An 18,422-nucleotide genomic window follows, 5' to 3' on the forward strand; every position below is an offset into this window, starting at 1 on the left:
AAAGACATCAACAATGATATTAGAGAAGCAATTGTTGCTGCCACCAATCTGGGAAGGGTTATATGGCCATTTCCAAACAATTTGAAGTCCATCATTCTACAATAAGGAAGATTATTCACAAGGGGAAAACATTCAAGACAGTTGCCATTCTTCCCAGGAGTGAACATCCCAAATTCACCCCAAGGTCAGATCGTGCAATGCGAAAAACCTAAGAACTACAACTCAGACTCTACAGTTCATGACTGTACAATTAGAAAATGACTGGACAAGTATGGCTTGTTTGGAAGCGTTGCCTGAAAAAAAAGAAGAAGAAAAAAAAAACATGGCTGCACGGCTTAGGGTTGCAATTTGCACCTGAACAAACAACAAGAAAAATGGAACAATGTCCTTCGGTCAGACGAGACCAAAGTGGAGATAATGCACAGTGCCACGTTTGGTGAAAAGCAAACACAGCAAATCAGCCTAAACACCTCATGCCAACTGTCAAGCAAGGTGGTAAAGGGGTGATGATTTGGGCTTGTTTTGCAGCCACAGGACCTGGGCACCTTGCAGTCATTGAGTCGACCATGATACTAGTCGACCTCTTTGCATACTAAAGTAATGTGACAGCTAAACAGCTAAAGCTTGGCCAAAATTGGGTCATGCAACAGGACAATGATCCCAAGCACACCAGCAAATCTACAACAGAATGGCTGAAAAAAGAAAAGAATCAATGTGTCGCACTGGCCCAGTCAACGTCCAGACGTCATCCCGATTGAAATGCTGTGGCAGGATCTTAAGAGAGCTATGCATAAACAGATGTCCACAAACCTCAAAGAAATGAAGCAATTGTCAGGGGATTTACAGTTAAAGACACAAGGACCAGTTATGATTAATTAAGACCCGGAGTCAGAAGTGCAGTCAATTTAAGACAAGAGTCAGAATTATAATAAATTAAAGAACATTTTTACTGAAGATAGTTTGCAGTTTCATCAGGCAGAAGTCAAGACTCACAAGGAGATTGTAGGCTGTTCCGCTTACAGTTACAAAGATCACAGCAATTATACCCTACACCAAGGTCTAAGCTATGTCCTTGCTTCAGGTTGAATGGTTCTGATTGGCTAAGAAATAGATAAACATAGTAATTTTCCACACATGGACAGATAGACTAAAGCATATCTCCATCGATTATGCGGCTGACACTCAGACCCTTAAGTTAGGCACGTAGTGACCTTCCAGGTCGCAGATCTGGGTTGCTGGGCGCCAACATGTCAACGAAAGCAAGTCAGTCCATCTCCAATAATGCCATTTGATCCTTAACCTGAAACCAAGAATACTAACACACACAGAGACACATTTGGCCAGGCTCTAAACAGGAGAGTCTTCTCAAAACATCAAGATAATACGTTCTTTCTCTCAAGGAGAGGATACTTTTAATCTAACTGTAAAGTAAGGCTTTAACAAAGAAATGGTCCCTTAAACTATAGACTTAAATGACCCCTGTGACCATAGTTGTCAGAGTACCCTAGAAAAGCAGATGTATGTATTGACACATGTTGAAGACCTTTCTCAAACACAAAACGAGTCCATATTTCATTTCTGGAAGCCGGGCTAGATGAGCAAGCACTGTTACTGCATTCCTGGCATTGGGCCTTCAGTCACCTCTCAGATATTTCAGACAGACATTAGAGAATACATGAAAAGAAAATTTCGGTAACTTCGTAACAGGTAACAAAGTAAAATCTCATAAGCCTAGAGAAGTCATTCAACTCATGTGATATTTAGAAGGAAAAATACTGATTAATACCTTGATTATAATAACTCATTAGATATATATTGAAGCAGCAGTGGATTCCAGAATCCACCCCTTCACAATGTTGTAAAGAACAGTGGGCAAAAACTTCAAAAAATGATGTTTCGTTAAACAAAGTTCGGGAGGAGCACGTTTAAATAATCAATCCAATCAACCCGCCATTTTTGTTAAAGTTTTATTATTCGCTTTGGTACTATTTTCACAAGTAAGGTGCACATTTTCAAAACTCTTAGTACAAAAATCCAAACTGATCACACTTAAACATTCTTTTAAAAACCCGATCTCATGCTTTCATTATATACACGTTTCAGTCCACATAATCATTGTTTCAATTTCAAACACAATATTATTGTAAAATGTAATGAGAACATTTGGTTTAATCGCCGAAATACAACAGTATAATCTTATTTCAATTTAGCACTTTTAACAATCAGTTAATTCAACAGCAAACAATGCAAGATACATGTTTCAAATCACCCTTATTGCTGAAATAATTACAGTAAAATAGGCTAGTTGCCACATTAGAAAATACACTTACATTACCTAACTTATGTAATAGAATCCATAATGTTTGTAATAGTATCTATCTAGTGTGTTATCAAAAGGTATGAAGTTATGAAACTGTCATAGTTCAAACCTGAACGAAAAGAGATGAAAATCAAAAGTTTGATAGTAATGGCATTATGAAAGGCAGTTACTGTGAATGAAACATTTATATAGATGAAACACTTATTTTGTGTTGTGAAAAGTATACTTTGTGATTTTGTGTATTGTAGGCTACTGACCTTTTGATGATCTGTTGTGATATTAGTACTATGAGTTTTGAAAATGTACACCTTACTTGTGAAAAATATTAAAAGAAACTGTAAATAAATATTTACACAGTGTAGTATCATGTGTTGTTGTTCATTTTGGGTTGTATTTACCTAATTTTAAGACATGCTTAAAACCAGATGATTTGTTTTATTATGTCCAGATACTTAGAATTCAAAAGGGTGTCCTTTCTTTTTCACATGACTGACATTTTTTATTGTATTTTTATAAAATGTGTGCATTGATAATATTATTATATATTATGTAATATAGGCCTAATAAATATACTCTATATAATAACAGACAGGGTTTAGTTTTGGCACCACAGTGATGGTGATTGGCAGCGGCAGAGATTGGTGGGCTTTTGCGATTCTAGTGATCTGGATGACAATACTGAAAGTGTTTATCGGCTGCTGCTAGATGCTGATGAATCTACACCTACACAGATCGAACATAACCCCAATCTGACCACCGGTGTCAACAAAACATTTCTGTCAAAAACTTCATCCCTCATTTATAGAGAATTTAATCTCTCTCCTAAACAACAATTAGATAGCCTACTGAAAAAAGTGCTGTGTTGTGCATGGAGAGAGAGAGAGAAAGAGACAACCATTTAGCATGTGGCAGGTTAAGTGCAACATCCACCCTTAATCTTTCAAACAAGTAGTCCATGTTAGAGGAAAGGTAAGCTTGTTGCATCCAGCTCTTATGCACCAATGACCTTCGCAATATTAATATGTTGCCCATATGATGATGCCCTTTATCCTATAATGATCAAACTTATGATCATGTTGGCTTAACAAATGAAATGCATTTAATATAATCTGAATGGCTCATGTCATGTGAACAACAGGCAGAAACTAGTCTCTTTCTCTATTTGAAAACTTAAGTTATAATAAGTTATCTCTAGGCATTTCATCAACAAATTCCATTCACAACTAGGATTTTTAAAAAACAACCATTTATTCATTTAATGCTGAATATACACCACATCACAATACAATAAATGTACTTATAACACTTCCCTCACACATTTACATTCTTCAACACTCATTTTCAGCAATGTCAATATAAGACTTTTTTAAGAAGCATTTAAAGTAATAAATGATATTATTCAACTTACTGATATTATTTTAAAATCTGTTAAACAAAAGCACATCTGTACAGAAGAAAATGCTGAAGAGAGATTTTAAAAAGCTTATTTGTCAGGCACACATTAAACGCATACAGTGGACACCTGAATGACAGTCTCAAGAAAAACAGGAATGATGCCAAGTCATACTATAATTCACTCCTGTCTACTTTACTCCAATTGTTGTTGTTGTTGTTATATTTCCATGTCAGCACTTTAGTTAAGGAGGATGATTTAATATGAAGCCAACTCATATTAGGAAATGAAATAAAAAGATATTTTATACATAGAAAAAAAAAAAACAGCATGGACACAAACACAACATGTAATAAAAAAAAACTTTTTTCACTTATCCATCCAAATAGAACTCTGGAGGCTGTAAGCAGCAACTCTTTGACAGAGTATATGTATGTGCACATCTCTTGCGTTCACATAACTGAGTGCACTTCAAGGGTGCACATGCTGCGGGTTGCTAGGAGATGAAGACAGGCTGCTAAAGAGTTCTGCCTCAGGGGTCGCGGCTTGAAATTCATGGGCAAAACTCTCGTTATGGGAAGAGTCTTCTTCAACAGGTCCTATACTATTGCCCAAGCCAGAGGATGTTGTACTGCAAAAAGAAATAAATTGCCACACAAAGTCAATCAGACAGGAATATTCATGTTGTGCATCACAATATTTGTACAGATGTATTAAATGTAATACATACATAAATGTACTCAATCTACATATTTAAATGCCCCTTTTTATTTATTAATGGCCAAATGTCTCTTTTTCTCAACATCTACCAAGTTCTACCATGGCATGATCATAGCATGATCAAATCTGTCTCGTTTAAGCAATTTCCATATCTAAGTAACACTGGGGTTATGATATTTATGAGACAGAGGCGCACACCTGTCACAGTCTGAGTCGCAGCATGTTTTGCTGTCTTCTTCTTGATGCGGTTCCTCCACAGGGAAACGTGCATCGCCGATACATCGCTGGATTGCCTGTGCAACAGTGTAATGTGTCAGTCCCTGTGCACAAGCGTCCATTTTTGCAATGCTCAGTTGTGACTGCAAGAACAGGTGCAGTCGACTGTCTGACAGCAGTAATGGTGTCTGTAGAACTCTAGAAACACAAACAATTAAATAAAACTACATGGAGTATAATGAGTTTTAGAAATTGGTGATGAGGATTTAAAGAACTTCTATTTAAAGAAGTGCAAAATATTAAGTGGCTGTGATGACTTAACTGTTCATTTTGACATAGAATAAATATTAAAAAGAGAAAAGAATAAAAAGGTTTCCAATAAAACATACAATGAAACACTCATTACTATCTATATTAAATATTGCACAAATATATACTATGTTTTATATGTTTGAGTAAAAAATATTTACTCTATCTAAAGGTTTACAGGGAATGTGTCCCTTTACAGCAGCTACTAGATGGCAAAATGTCTAATCTAGAATAGAATGTATTAATTGCTGAATGTCCAGAATTATTTTTCAAATTCATTTTAATCAAGTTAATCATAAATCATGACCAAAAAAGGAGAGTGCCAGAAGAAACTCACGCCTCAAGAAACTGTTGCAGCCCCTGCATTCGTTGAGTGATCTGGCTGTCATTATTGAGATTGAAGAAAGGATTCCCGGGAGGAAGTTTAGGTAACTCTCTACAGAAACAAAAGACATATCGCTAAGAAAGGGAGAGATTACACTCATGTCCTTAACAATCAAATTTATACAGTGACTTTATGGCCACGTTTACACCTGGTATTAAGATGCGTTTTGGTCGATCAGATCACAAGTAGAGGTAACTAGATGAGGGAAAAATCAACTTTCAGCAAAGTCTAAGACTCTGCCCTCTAAAATGGCTGCCCTCAACTTTTAAAGACCACCTGTGGTGTTTTTAATGTTGTTTATATGTTAATGTGGTGTTTTTAATATGCTTTAAGACAAATCATGTGCAAATTCAACACCATTGCTGAGAATTTTCTCCTTAAAACTGCAGTGAAAAAAGACGCGGTTTGAAATCGCCGGTGTTCCTTGCGTCACAAACTACCCTGTAACCAATCCTGTCAATGTGCTGACGGGATTTAGCATATCATCATTATTACTATGCTGCGAAGCAGTGGAATCTAAGGATGCTGAGTTTTAGAAGGCAGACTCTGAGATGGTGAACGGGAACACAGTTTGTGTAACATTATTAACTTTGATAACGTAGTCAAGCAAAAGGCTAATCATATTAATTACGGTTATGTGTCCGACGTTGTAGAGAGTGATACATAAAGCGCATTAGCATTCTGATACATCTACTTGCAGACGAGCCTGTATGAGTGAGTGAAGGCAGGGCTAATCTGCATATTCCGCGTATTCTAAATGAAGCAAGGGTGTAGAGAGTTACATTCAAGCATTTAAGGCATGAATACAACAATTTCACAGGGAACTTTTTTTTAAATATGCCATTTTAGTGATCAAAGATGAGTTTTAAGGGATAAAATTATTGACTACAGAGGGACTTTAAATCATCCAATAGTGAGCCTACAAGGGTGAAGTCACAACAGCATGACACTAATCATGTAACGTAATTGTAAGAAAATCAATTAAGACACTGAAAAAATTTTTTAAATGGATTTGCATTGCGGAAAATATTAACCAATTAGTGTTGATGCTACTGAATCCTTTTCTACTGATATACGTCTCTTAATTTATAGTTAGAGCAATGACATGAACATGAGCTCTATCAACAACTCCAGGAAAGATTGCAATCCTAATAAAGTGACTTGCTTTTGCCACATGGTTTGAAGATCAGTTGGAAAGTCAATAAACTGCCATACAGTAGTGGCAAAAAGTTTTCTAGCCAAGGAAAATTATCATCTTTATCCAAATATTATTAAAAATGTGTTAAAGATTTTGTAAGCACACTGCTCAGTTGTGCATGGAGTCAATTGTTTTTTATTTGTGATAACGCAATGAAACGTGCCAAATCATGAAAAGAAATTATGAACAAGCAAAAACAAACAATATTATTAATTATTGATTATGCTGTTGTCAATACTTTTTGTAGAGCTTTTTTGTTTTTCTAAAACCTTTAGCTGTATTTTGCCTTTTCTGCAGCAGCTTTCGTTTCTGCTGATAGCCACAAGATGCCGCCGAATGCTGTGAGTGTGCGTTAGAAATCAGGAATGGTGAGAGAACAATGTGCTTGGTAAGTTTGTGTCTTCAAACCAAACTTGGGTCTTCAGCCAACAAAGTTTAAATCCCATTTGGATAGCGCGCTTCCCATAAATGTTTACGCATCTTAATACTAGGTGTAAACAGGGCCTTTAAAGGTTGTATCAGTGATTTCAGGCCCCCCCCAAAAAAATCACATTCATCTAATCTTTCCTAACGATCCGCTAGCTGCCGCCCCATAAGCAGGCCGTCAAAAAAACGCATCTCTGTAGGCTCTGAGATCTGCACACAAAAACAATTGGTTTCACCAACCACTCAAAACCAAAACAAATAGTGTTCCAACCAATCACCGACAGGGGGTGGGTGTTGTGAGGTTTTGCGCTCGCGACTCCGACTTCGCGTGCAGCCGTGCACCCACCCCGTCGGTGATTGGTTGGAACACTATTTGTTTTGGTTTTGGACGGCCTGCTTATGGGGCGGGCAGCTAGCGGATCGTTAGGAAAGATTAGATGAATGTGATTTTTTTTGGGGGGGGCCTGAAATCGCTGATACAACCTTTAAGACCCCTAATAAGACCAAATGCCTATGCAGTACTGTTTTTTTCTGCATTACTTTTTTATTTTAAATTAAAATATAATATTGTATTGCCCTGAGTGTGATATCCTCAAATGTACTTACATGAGCAGAGCGTTGTTCTGCAGTTTCTGCCGCAGCCAAACAAACTCACTATACCTCCTCCTCACACAAGAGGTCTTCTTTCGGAAACACATACTATTGGTCTATAATCAAGAAGAATATATTGAAACTAATGTTCACATTGGTAAACGTGTGGCGATGGAAAAAATATATATACACAGATGGCAAGCCAAACATCCATTAGAAAATAAAGTCTGATTAATAACATTTCCCAGTAACAACAGTGCAATGTAAACATGTGGGTACTGCACTCACATGAAGACAGATCTCATAGTTGATGTACGTGTGCCAGAAATCCTCCTTGTGTACCTGAGGATCTCGTACCCATACACTTATAAACTCCTGCAACAAGAGAAACAGTCAGTGTTAGGCGTTTATGATCACTGAAATGTTTCAAATTGAACAAGGAAGTGACTCAGCACAGCAGAAAGTGTGCTTGTACTTTTTCTTGTGCTTCAGACTCTGCCCTTTCATTCACCTTTCACACTAACTGGAGTTTTGAAAGGGTATTTGGAATTTATTTGTAATGTGCAATTGGAATTTCTCAAATCAACACACTTTGTTGTACCACAGCCAACAAACCCATTTGAGGTCAAACAGAACACTTCCCAAAAATACCCTCTGAGACATTTCAAAGGGTTTTTACAGGAACAATTTCCTGTAGCCAATATATACAAGCCATATGAATAGGCTTTATGCCAAACGTCACATGAACAAACAGAAAAACAGGTCTCATTGTATCCGCTTGTCAGAGAAAGTGTTAACAGCAGTATGAACTGATGGCGATATCAATGGACTTTTATGGAAATCAGCTAACCTAGCTAGGTATTTTTATTGTTGCCATTTTATTCAATTTTAATATCTGAATGTTAGTGAGAAGAAAAGAAAAAACATTTTTAGATATCAATGTCCATATGTGATGAACATTGTTTATGCTCATCTTTGCTCGCTCCTTTGAAGGCATCTTGAGTAAAACAGCTCTATATTTAACAAAGCACACAAAAGACTAGAATACAGAAGTTTGTTGCGCATAACCCATATTGCACCTAATCTTAGAGACATTCATTAAAGTGATTATTTTTGAATAAACATATCCCAAAATATAAATAATTTTAATGAAAACAAGTCTTTATAGTATTGCAAGGTTGTGAAAAGTCATTTGATAAACAAGTGTCAACTATTGCCAGTGAAATTATGTGCTGCCAGTTTCCTCTTGAAAAATTCCAGACAAAGGCATGATACAATTGCAGTTCAGTGCAGTACAGTTCAGTAAGAGACTTTCATTTTCTTTCTCTCATACAATGATCAAGTCAACATTGATCTAAAAAGGCATTGGGATAAAAAGTTAGTTAAATGCTGCAAACATTTCATTTTAGCAAAACAAAATAATCCATTTGAGTAGACTCCAACATCAGAACACCAATCACAAGATGAGACTCATTTCAAATTACTCTTTTTGAAAGTTGTGGTTTGATTTAAAAAAAAAAAAAAAAGTAATAAAAAAAACCCCAGATGAACATGAAATGTAAAGAAAAACAAGACACTGACCTTCTTCACAAGGCTTTCATTTTCCATCTCAGAGATTTGACTGGAAATAGAAAGAGACTGGTTTTGAGTGTTGGAACATTTTAGTAGGCAACTTGGATTGTTTTGTTTCTCTTGGACTAAGACTAGAGAAAATAGGAAATGGTCTAAAAATGACAACTAACAAGTTTTACAGTGTTATAACTGTGATTCAAGAGCTCAACAAAATTATGAAAAACCATTTTGATCGACCTGAAATAAATCAATGTGAAAATAAAACACTTCACTGAAGTGGTTAAGCAGCAATGCTAACTTTTCTACTGAGCAGGGCAGCAAGCAAGTCCCAGTGAGGAATGGGGTGATGTCAGACATTAAACCAATAAATCAATCGTATCCAAAGCAATCCCAGATATTCATTTCAACTCTTTCAATGAAATCAGGTTTTGCTGTGCATGCTTAGTAATGGCATGCTGAGTAAGAGAGAATCGTCTAAAGTGAATCATAAAGCAGACCACTTTCCTTATTTTGTGCATCCAAAAATGGAAGTCCCATTAGCATTAGTCCAAACAAACATGCCATCTGTGACTTTCCTTGATACTCAAAATAATTGTTATGATTTTCACTATGATTAGCCTATAACTTAATTACTCTTTAGTTCCTCTAGTAGTACTCTAGGAATCCCAGACTAATTGGCCAGCAGACAGCAAGTGACCCTAAGCACAACAGATGTATACATTGTGACCACTTAGAAATAAACCACTTAAAACGAACGGCTATATGTTCAATGTACAGCAAAAATATAAAAGAATAGTTTTAACAAAATCGAAAGATTTTTTTAAGAAAAGAAATCACAAGTGGTGGCATTCAATTAAAAAAAAAAAAAAACTTTAACAGTGTGGAAAAAGAACCATGCTGCGGTAATGTTCTGTTAGAAAACCTCGCTGAGTGGTTACAGTTCAGCGGTAGCCTAACAGTTACTTCGTATCAACAACACAAACGTTTTCTGACGTTTCTCTACTCTACTGTTTCGTTAACATTCATTATAGTAAAGCCTATAAGTTTATTTATAAGTTCACGTCATAAAATGAGATGGGCTACATTCATTTGTTATTCTCACCTTTTCTGTCGTGTTTTATGCCTTGGTGTTTTGTAACTCTTCCGCCGCTCTCCAGGTGCTGCTGAGAGACTAATGTGATCAATGGCAACAAGTTCGCGTGTGGAGATTCCTAGAGAAATGAAAGTTTTTTTCCGGACTTTGACATGCGCATGCGCGGCTCTCAACACTGAAAATACTTCTCGTCACTTACGTTTATTGTAAGTGTAAATCAGCAGGTGCTTCACCGTTATTATTACACCAAATAAAATATGATAATAACAATAATAAATATTATTATTATAATAATCAATAAACAAATATTAGCCTACAAAATATGTGCGTTGGTATTGATTTGGAAAATTTTCGGAATAAGTTCAATATTTATTTCTGGTACTCTAAGCCTTGATATATAGAGACCTCTTTATAAATATAACAGCTGTTTTTAATCTATTTTTAACTTGACTTTGTTGTTAAAGGAACAAATTACCCAAAGTTTTACACTTACACTGCCAATTGCTCAATAAAAAAAGAAAAGAAAAGTTCTAGCAAAATTATATTCGAAAACTGTTCCATGGAACCAGCTCATCATTTGTTAATCCATATCTTGAAAAACAGGTTTTAAATGTTTTTTTTTTTTTTTTTAAATATCATGTATACAGACATGCTGAACATTCACAATAATAAGCTCCCTCCCTAATACACCCAGAACCTATAACTGGAACAAAGTTACACAAAAATGGATCATTTAGAAATCATCATGGTTATGATGTAACATATTTACATATTTACATTTTATGACTTCATCCCAAACATCCAATGAAGCAAATAATTCCAGTTGGTATAGACGCAGGAGAAATCATTGTGATGTTCCATGGGATATCCTTCTGGAGATCTCAGCATTACACAAATGGCTATAGGTTTTTTTTTTTTTTTTTGATGTTTTTTTTTCCCTGATCAGTCTGACCTGATTTTTGTGCATATTGTTTTGTTAACCTGTGACAATGTAATGCAGGCCTTGCAAAGAGACTGGAACATTGCAAACTAAATGGGACCCATAACCGTTATTGGTTCACATGCAAAGTCAATCATAGACAATCATTGTAGAGGTCATTTACATGTAGAAATATTAAATAGTCCGGTATAGAAGCAAAAATAGTCAGTAATAACTAAATAAATATTGTAAGGAGAATGACTCTTTTTATCATTTCAGTTTCATTATTAAAATCGAACTAAATGTCAGAAGCGAGGTCACATGACAGTCACCGCAACGTGGACTGTGACTGGCATATGACAACTATCTCAGCATCTCTCTTTACTGTGGTATGTGCACAAGACCTGACATTTTCATTTGGCATCAATGACTCATTTTCAACATCTTAATTGTTGAAATACAAAAGTGTCCAAAACGAGCAGAACAACTGCTATTTTGCAAAACAAAACATTTTTAAGTCTTACAAAATAAACATCAAATGTTTTTTTTTTTACGTGGAGTTTAGGTCTTTACTATTATGTACACAAATAGTTGTTTCCTAATTGCATATATTTTCAGCATATTAATGTAATGCACAGAAAGGAACTTCTTCATTATATATCAAAGGCATGAAATATTATATGGTGTTCCCCAAGGATCAATTCTTGGGCCACTTTTATTTTCATTATACACTGTTAAAAATTACCAGCAATTCACAATAATTAACAGTATTATTTTACAGTAACTTGTTGTAATTAAGTTTCCCTGTAATATCCCAATGAATACCTGTAAAAACTACAGTATCCTTGGATTTTACAGCATTTAACTCTTATTTTACAGTAAAATATTGCAATCTAAAACCTGCTGTTATATCACAACAAGGTCTGTAATATCACAGCAACACAGTGAAAAAAAAAAAGGATTTCACAGCATTAAACAGTATTATTACAGTGAAATATTGTATTGAAATTATGCCCTGGAAAGTCACATGACATAACCGAACTGTTTTGAATTTGAACTGAAAAGGCGCGGTCGTGTCCCTCTTCTGAATTTCCGGGCTGAATGGAGAAGGTGAGTACTGAGTAGCATACATGTTTGCAGCACTTACACCCATGTTATTTTAATATGATGATAATATTTACTTTCAAATAAACGTTTATCGCATGACACAGTTCACATTTTGTTAGCAAGTGCCCGGAATTGTTGAAAGTTCTCTCACAGCATTTGCTAATAGTAGTAATGTTAGTAGCTAATGAAGAGAGTTTCGCTATAATTTTTCATGTCACTATCACCGTTTAGACAAATCTGGTGTTTGTAAAGTTTATAAAAACCAATGATGGGACAAACATTACTATTTATGTGTGCACATTTCTGTAATTAGTCAAGGTTATCATAGATTAGCAGGGCTAACCGTTAGCTGTTTAACTTTAATAACTTAGTGATTCAAACGGTCCATGAAAAAATATTTTTTTCAGCGGATATCCTAGTTACATTACATCATGATTGAGCTAACTGTTAAGGGGGTCGCACACCGGATGCGCAGCTCGGCGCCGCGCCGCGCCACGTCTTTTAAATTCGAACACATTATTCTCTATGAGAATGTAAGAGGAAGATATACATCTCTATAAATGTAAATTTTATATAAAACCATGTAAATGGCGCTCTGTGGCGCGGCAGGATTTTGAACACGGTCCTGAGCCGTTGCTGGGCGTCGCGGACAGACGCCGAAAGGCGCCGCCGGTGTGTGTACTCTCATAGAGAATAATGTGTTCGAATTTAAAAGACGTGGCGCGGCGCGGCGCCGAGCTGCGCATCCGGTGTGTGACCCCCTTTAGTCTCATGTCGTGTTCGACAACGGGAGGGTTTTAACATTAGGGTTTCCCACTTGTCCTGATATGAATGAATAATAATTGTAAAAGTTGTAAATGCACGTTACATTGAGTGAGCAATCTCAAAGTGCTACAGAAAAAAAACACTATATATATATACCACTATCATTTTTGACATACGGCTAAAATTAAATTACAATGATCAATGATCATAATCTGCATTCAAACTGAAATTCTTATTTTTGGTTGCATTTGTGTAATTTCTCCTTTTTCTTTTCTTTCCAGGTCATCAGAGAGAGTTTGATGCTTGAAGTTGATGTAAGATTTTTTATTCAAATATTTAAAATGCAAAATGAGTGATTACATTATCAACATTTACCTTGCATGATTTACTACCTCTGACCAATGAACAATATTTATCCTTTATCCTAAATCCATGCTATTGTGTGTTAACAATGTTACAGCCATGTGCCACTGGTCAATACTGCAGAACTCCCCAGCAGCCCCTGCTTGATCATTCAAGGTAATGTTACTTTGATCTAGTATCGACATTTCTAACTCATTATTTTGTTTTCATTCTAGAAATCTACAAGACCACAATAAGTAATAATAATTATAATTATAATAATAATAATAATTACATTTGTATAGCCATTTGTATCTTAAGCAGATCGCAAAGTGCTCATAACACATAATGCTGTATCTGTTCATTTCAGGTGACATGATGAAGCCCTCTGGATGGCTTATATCCATCGAGGGACATGTCGTGATGGGCCCACACCCTTTCTTTTTACACGGAGTAGCTGCTTTCTTCAGCAGCTATTACGTCTTCAACCTTGAGTATCCTGCCGCTGGATCGTCAACGCTGGAGTTCATTCAAAGGTATTTTATAAAGATCACATTTAATCTTGTAATTCACATTATAGTACAGGCTTCCAACTCAATGATTGTCTTGAGGTCTAAAATGCTGACAAACGAGGTACCTGAGGCCCCGTCCACACTACCGCGTTTTTGTTTAAAAACGGAGACCTTTTGCTACGTTTACACCTCCCGTCTACACTAAAACGGCAAAAACGGAGACCCAAAACGGAGAAGTTTAGAAACGCTGCCGACCCGTTTTTCGTTTTGAAACTCCGGAGGGCGTTTTAGTGTGGACGGGTCAAAACGGAGGACTTTAGAAACGATGACGCAGAGGCTCGCGCTCGGCTCTATGATTGGGTGTCATCAGTCATGGAGTATACACAGGTAATATTCAGTACCAGTAAACTCCACCCGCTGGAACAGTTTCTTACAGTAAGAAGAAGAAGAAACTGCCTCTTGGAAGCGTCTCAGGTGCGGCTCGCGCAGTAAACGCATAGCACTACATGTTATATAGAACCGACGCCTATTTTTCATGCGACACGCAAGCGTGTTGGAAGCGTTTCCAAGAAAAATAGAATAGGAAAACATGTTTATATGTCATTTTGACACAAATACATATTAATAAATGACATTTTGATGTTTGAAAGCATTTTTTTACAGTCTATGTTTGAAAGTCTCTAGGTTTACACCGGCACGCGCATGCCCAGTGTTGGTGAATGGTCACGTGATACGCGTTTTCAGTCGTTTTAATGTGGACGGAGATCAATTCTAATATGCAGCTAAAACGCTGGTGTGGATGGCGATCGTATTCGTTTTAATTCTCCGTTTCTAAACTAAAACGTAGTAGTGTGGACGGGGCCTGAGGCTAGCCTGGTGAGACCACCCTGATCTCGCGAACTCATTCAATTTCGCTCTGCAGATCAGTCTGGGTTTCTACACATGTTATGCTGACAAATACCTGCTGGTCCAATCACAGCTATTTATTTTGTTTTGGGGCAGGCTATGTGATGATGATTTTGAAACGTCTATTGCGAAATGCGAATGTATTGAATGAAGTAGATGAAATTTTCTTTCAAAGCAGAACAAAATGCTCTCAGGCCCTTTATTGAAAAGGATATGTTTGTCATACTTTCAACAGGGTTTGGTTTTAATTTACCAACTGGCCAATTGCGTGAAGATGCATTTCAGTGGCGGCACACGTTGATATGGCCTCTCATAGTAGAAAATCAACCCTATTTGCCTCAGGCAAACCTAACCTGAGGCACCTTGGCTAAAAATGGCTAAAATAAAATTATGGTGAGAGTAAGATCTAACAAGTTTGGATTATAAATCTATTAGGGTTTGATGTGGGGAAAAAGCACAGCAAAAAGCACACCTTGATAAATGCTGTCTGCAATACCTACTGTAAGTCTATTTGAAACTGAAACTATCTTTGCTTATTAACAGGTGCTTCCTGGGCATCAATCCTGAAAGAGGCTCAAAGACCAAGAAGCGGACAACAATGAACCCTCATGTGAGCACCCTTTTGAGGAAACTTATTGACTTTGAGTGGGCATCATAGTTTTTTTTTGCAGCGGTAGTTGTCAGGCTCAGTTTTGAGTAGCCTTGTTCTTTTTGTAATTTTTCAAGACAACTTTGCACTACAAGATTTTTACACAATGCTGTTGCGTGTGGACTCATTATAATGTTTGAGACTGAGAGGAGCGCCTGACCCCTTTACGACATTCCTTCATCGCTCTCTTATCTTGCCATGAAGGCCTCATTCCCATCCTGTCCATTACTGTTATTGTGACACAGCTAGTTGAATTGCAAGTTTGCACAATTTCTCTGCATTTTCTGACTTTTATGACTAGAAAGTTGAATTTCTTGAACTCTTGAAGTTCTTGGCATCTGCTGTACATTGAAAAATATGTATTTGTTAATAAATATGCCATTGGGCTAACATTGACTTTACCTCAGAGTTGTTTGTTGGGGGGAGGGGGTTAATTGTACAATGATTGTAAATTCACAGTATATTATTGTCAACTTGTACATTACTTTCAAAGTACACACTGTAAAAGTACAGGGCCTTGTAACAATGTACAGCAAAAGATTGTAATTCCCCAGTAATGTACTGTAATATCACAGTAATTGCTTTGTCATTGAAGCTGTGAAGTTACAGTATACAGTTGTGCTTTTACAACAATGCATTGTAATATCACAGATATAAAATTACAGTAAATTGCTGTGAGTATATTTCACAGTATATTGCTGTAATCCTTACTGTGAAAGTCATGCAAAATTTATCCAATTATTTATTGTAAATTCACAACGAAAAATTTTGCAGTGTACATGCTCCGTTTGGTTTGTATAGCTAAGCTAAAATTGATACAGAATGTAGCAGCCAGAGTACTAATGAAAATAAAAATGAGAGAGCATATTACACCAATGGAATTACATTGGTTGCCAGTTCACCAAATAAAAACTGCATAATCTGGCAACTTAATATATGACTGTCTGTCAAGATATGTTCCAAATTGTAGTTTAAGAGTAGTGCTGGTCTTTTGACACATTATACAGCAAATCTTAAGTGATACAGTGGGGCTTCTTTTAGCTACTATGCTCCAAAAAATGTGGAATTGTTTATTAAATTAAACGCAAGAGGCTTCTAGCATTCATATTGTTAAAAGGCATAACCATCTTTTTAAAGTTGCTAATTGTGTAAAAGTTTGTTTTGTGTCTTTATTTTACCTTGTGAACCTTTCATAGTTGTTTTTGAATATTTGTGTATATTGATAATGTGTGAAATTGTATTGCCAATATTTGTTTTTATGCTTGTGAAGTCTTCTGCATTTCACGTATGAAAAGGGCCGTACAAATAAATGTTTATTGTTATTATTATTATCTTTTCTATTTAAAATCCAGGCTTCAGCACATTGCAGACTATCTGATAGAATGCTAGAATCGATTACCGTAAAACGTTACTCTAAACAATTTACGGATGTAGTGGGCAGTATCGGGATTTAAAACAGCTAGAAAGTTTTGAGGTTCTGTTTTGTTTTTTAGACTACGTTTATTAGATTTTGCATATTTCATTTAGTTAATATACAAACACTTTCATATTTAACATATAGTTTTTACCTTCCATTGTGTTGGTCCTTGTCTTGATCCTCCATGTGCTGAAGTGCGTGACTGGTTTTCAGTGGTTGGCTACTTGCAATATTCCTCTCTGGTAAGAGCTGATTGCTCTGCTGCTCTCCAGAATTCTCTGGTTCATTTGTTGACATAGTCTATCACATTCAGTTATTCTTCAGCTAAGATAAAAAAAAAAAAGAGACTTCCCTTCCACTTTCATTAATAATTAGATGTATACTTGAATCACTTGTGGAAATGTAAATAAACATGCATGTATGAAGCATTAAGACCCTGCTTCTTTAATTTTTAAATTGTACTTTTCTTACCCTGTCTGGGAAATCCTATTAAATGGGAAATAACTAATTTGCAGCATTACCTTGACACACTCAGCAGGCCCAGCTTACATCACTGTTTTCTGACTTATATATACTGTTTGAGGAAGGGACACATGGGCAGCCCCATCGGGTGGAGTGTGAGTCAAAATTTACATACAGAAATTGTGTAACTTGAGTTCTCTGTTGTTTTTGACATTCCCCACTCAATAATCTGTTTCCCCAATGTAATTTTTCACAGAAGCATTTTCAGCTCTGCAGGGGTTTTAAAATCTCCTGATTATTGTTAATTGAATGGAACTCCAAAATAGAACTAATTATGTTTTATATTGATAATTCACTCAAAGGTCCAGTAGGGTGGGAAGCTGGACTTTTACCTATCGATACCAAACACTGTGTCATAATGCAGTCCACCACTGTGAGACATCTCAACCACAACACCCAAAAGGATTTTGTACTTGTGTACTTGAAGTACTTGTGACCATAAGGATATACAGATATTGGATTGTTCCCTTGTTGCAGAGACACTCCAGACTGTCTGTCAAGGTGTTATATAATATAGGGATTATTCTTTAAGTAGCCAGGATACACACATACATGAGCCAACCAGTGTGGTTATTTCTTTTTTTTCTTTTTTATTATGACTGTAAAGTGTGTTTTCAGGATGACATTACAAAAACAGGTTCTTGAGAGGAAAAAGCCTCAGAACTCAAAGTCCATCTCTATACCGCTAATCTTTGTCATGAGACCTGCAACCAGCTAAGCAAATGGAAGGCTAATAAATGTCTCTTCTGTGGTCATAATCCTGTTAGTAGGCAGTGAGGTTACAGACGTCAGGCAGCACTTTTCCCTTCTCTTGTTTGTTTCAAGATATCATCACTGATTAAGAGTCAGATACATGGTGCATGAATGCTTTTTCTCAGATTAATAACATATCACAACCCAGATTACAGATAGGCCTACTCATTTTTTAGGCATTTTTCCCTGTACTATTTGATGAAGAGTTCACAAATAGAAAGAGGCACCATCTGCATCCCACGTCTGATAAAGTGAGAAGAACGTGAAGTCGTGAACTCTGACCCTGACGGCAAGAAAGCAATGAGGT

The 18,422-nt window shown here is 36.3% G+C and overlaps 1 protein-coding gene and 1 long non-coding RNA gene across 3 annotated transcripts; one reads left to right on the forward strand and one right to left on the reverse strand.

Moving 5' to 3' along the window:
• Positions 1 to 3,538: 3,538 nt before the first annotated feature.
• snx10a (sorting nexin 10a) lies at positions 3,539 to 17,236 on the reverse strand. Of its 2 annotated transcripts, XM_084423520.1 has the most exons (8): positions 16,992 to 17,110; positions 10,233 to 10,341; positions 9,140 to 9,179; positions 7,847 to 7,933; positions 7,574 to 7,674; positions 5,296 to 5,394; positions 4,632 to 4,847; positions 3,539 to 4,344 (listed from the first exon to the last, which is right to left on the reverse strand). In XM_084423520.1, the coding sequence occupies exons 1-8, from the start codon at positions 16,996 to 16,998 to the stop codon at positions 4,185 to 4,187; spliced, it is 819 nt and encodes a 272-aa protein (XP_084279646.1). In that variant the 5' UTR covers positions 16,999 to 17,110; the 3' UTR covers positions 3,539 to 4,184. The 2 variants fall into 2 exon arrangements, with proteins under 2 accessions (XP_084279646.1, XP_084279647.1); XM_084423521.1 differs by lacking the exon at positions 10,233 to 10,341 and having other exon boundaries at positions 3,555 to 4,344; positions 16,992 to 17,236.
• LOC311299726 lies at positions 13,028 to 15,824 on the forward strand. Its single transcript, XR_014629189.1, has 4 exons — positions 13,028 to 13,328; positions 13,475 to 13,533; positions 13,727 to 13,892; positions 15,318 to 15,824. It is a non-coding gene; the product is annotated as an uncharacterized lncRNA (long non-coding RNA).
• Positions 17,237 to 18,422: the final 1,186 nt, after the last annotated feature.

Source organism: Rutilus rutilus (assembly GCF_951802725.1).
Source record: "Rutilus rutilus genome assembly, chromosome: 11".
Taxonomy (NCBI): Eukaryota; Metazoa; Chordata; class Actinopteri; order Cypriniformes; family Leuciscidae; genus Rutilus; species Rutilus rutilus.

Bases quoted from the DNA above. Each gene is read 5' to 3' on its own strand.
- snx10a (XM_084423521.1), bottom strand. From the start codon at position 17,137: ATGTCAACAAATGAACCAGAGAATTCTGGAGAGCAGCAGAGCAATCAG. The intron at 7,675-7,846 runs GTGAGTGCAGTA...TCTTGATTATAG, and splicing joins ACTATGAGATCTGTCTTCAT to ACCAATAGTATGTGTTTCCG. The intron at 4,848-5,295 runs GTGAGTTTCTTC...TTGTGTTTCTAG, and splicing joins CTGCAACAGTTTCTTGAGGC to AGTTCTACAGACACCATTAC.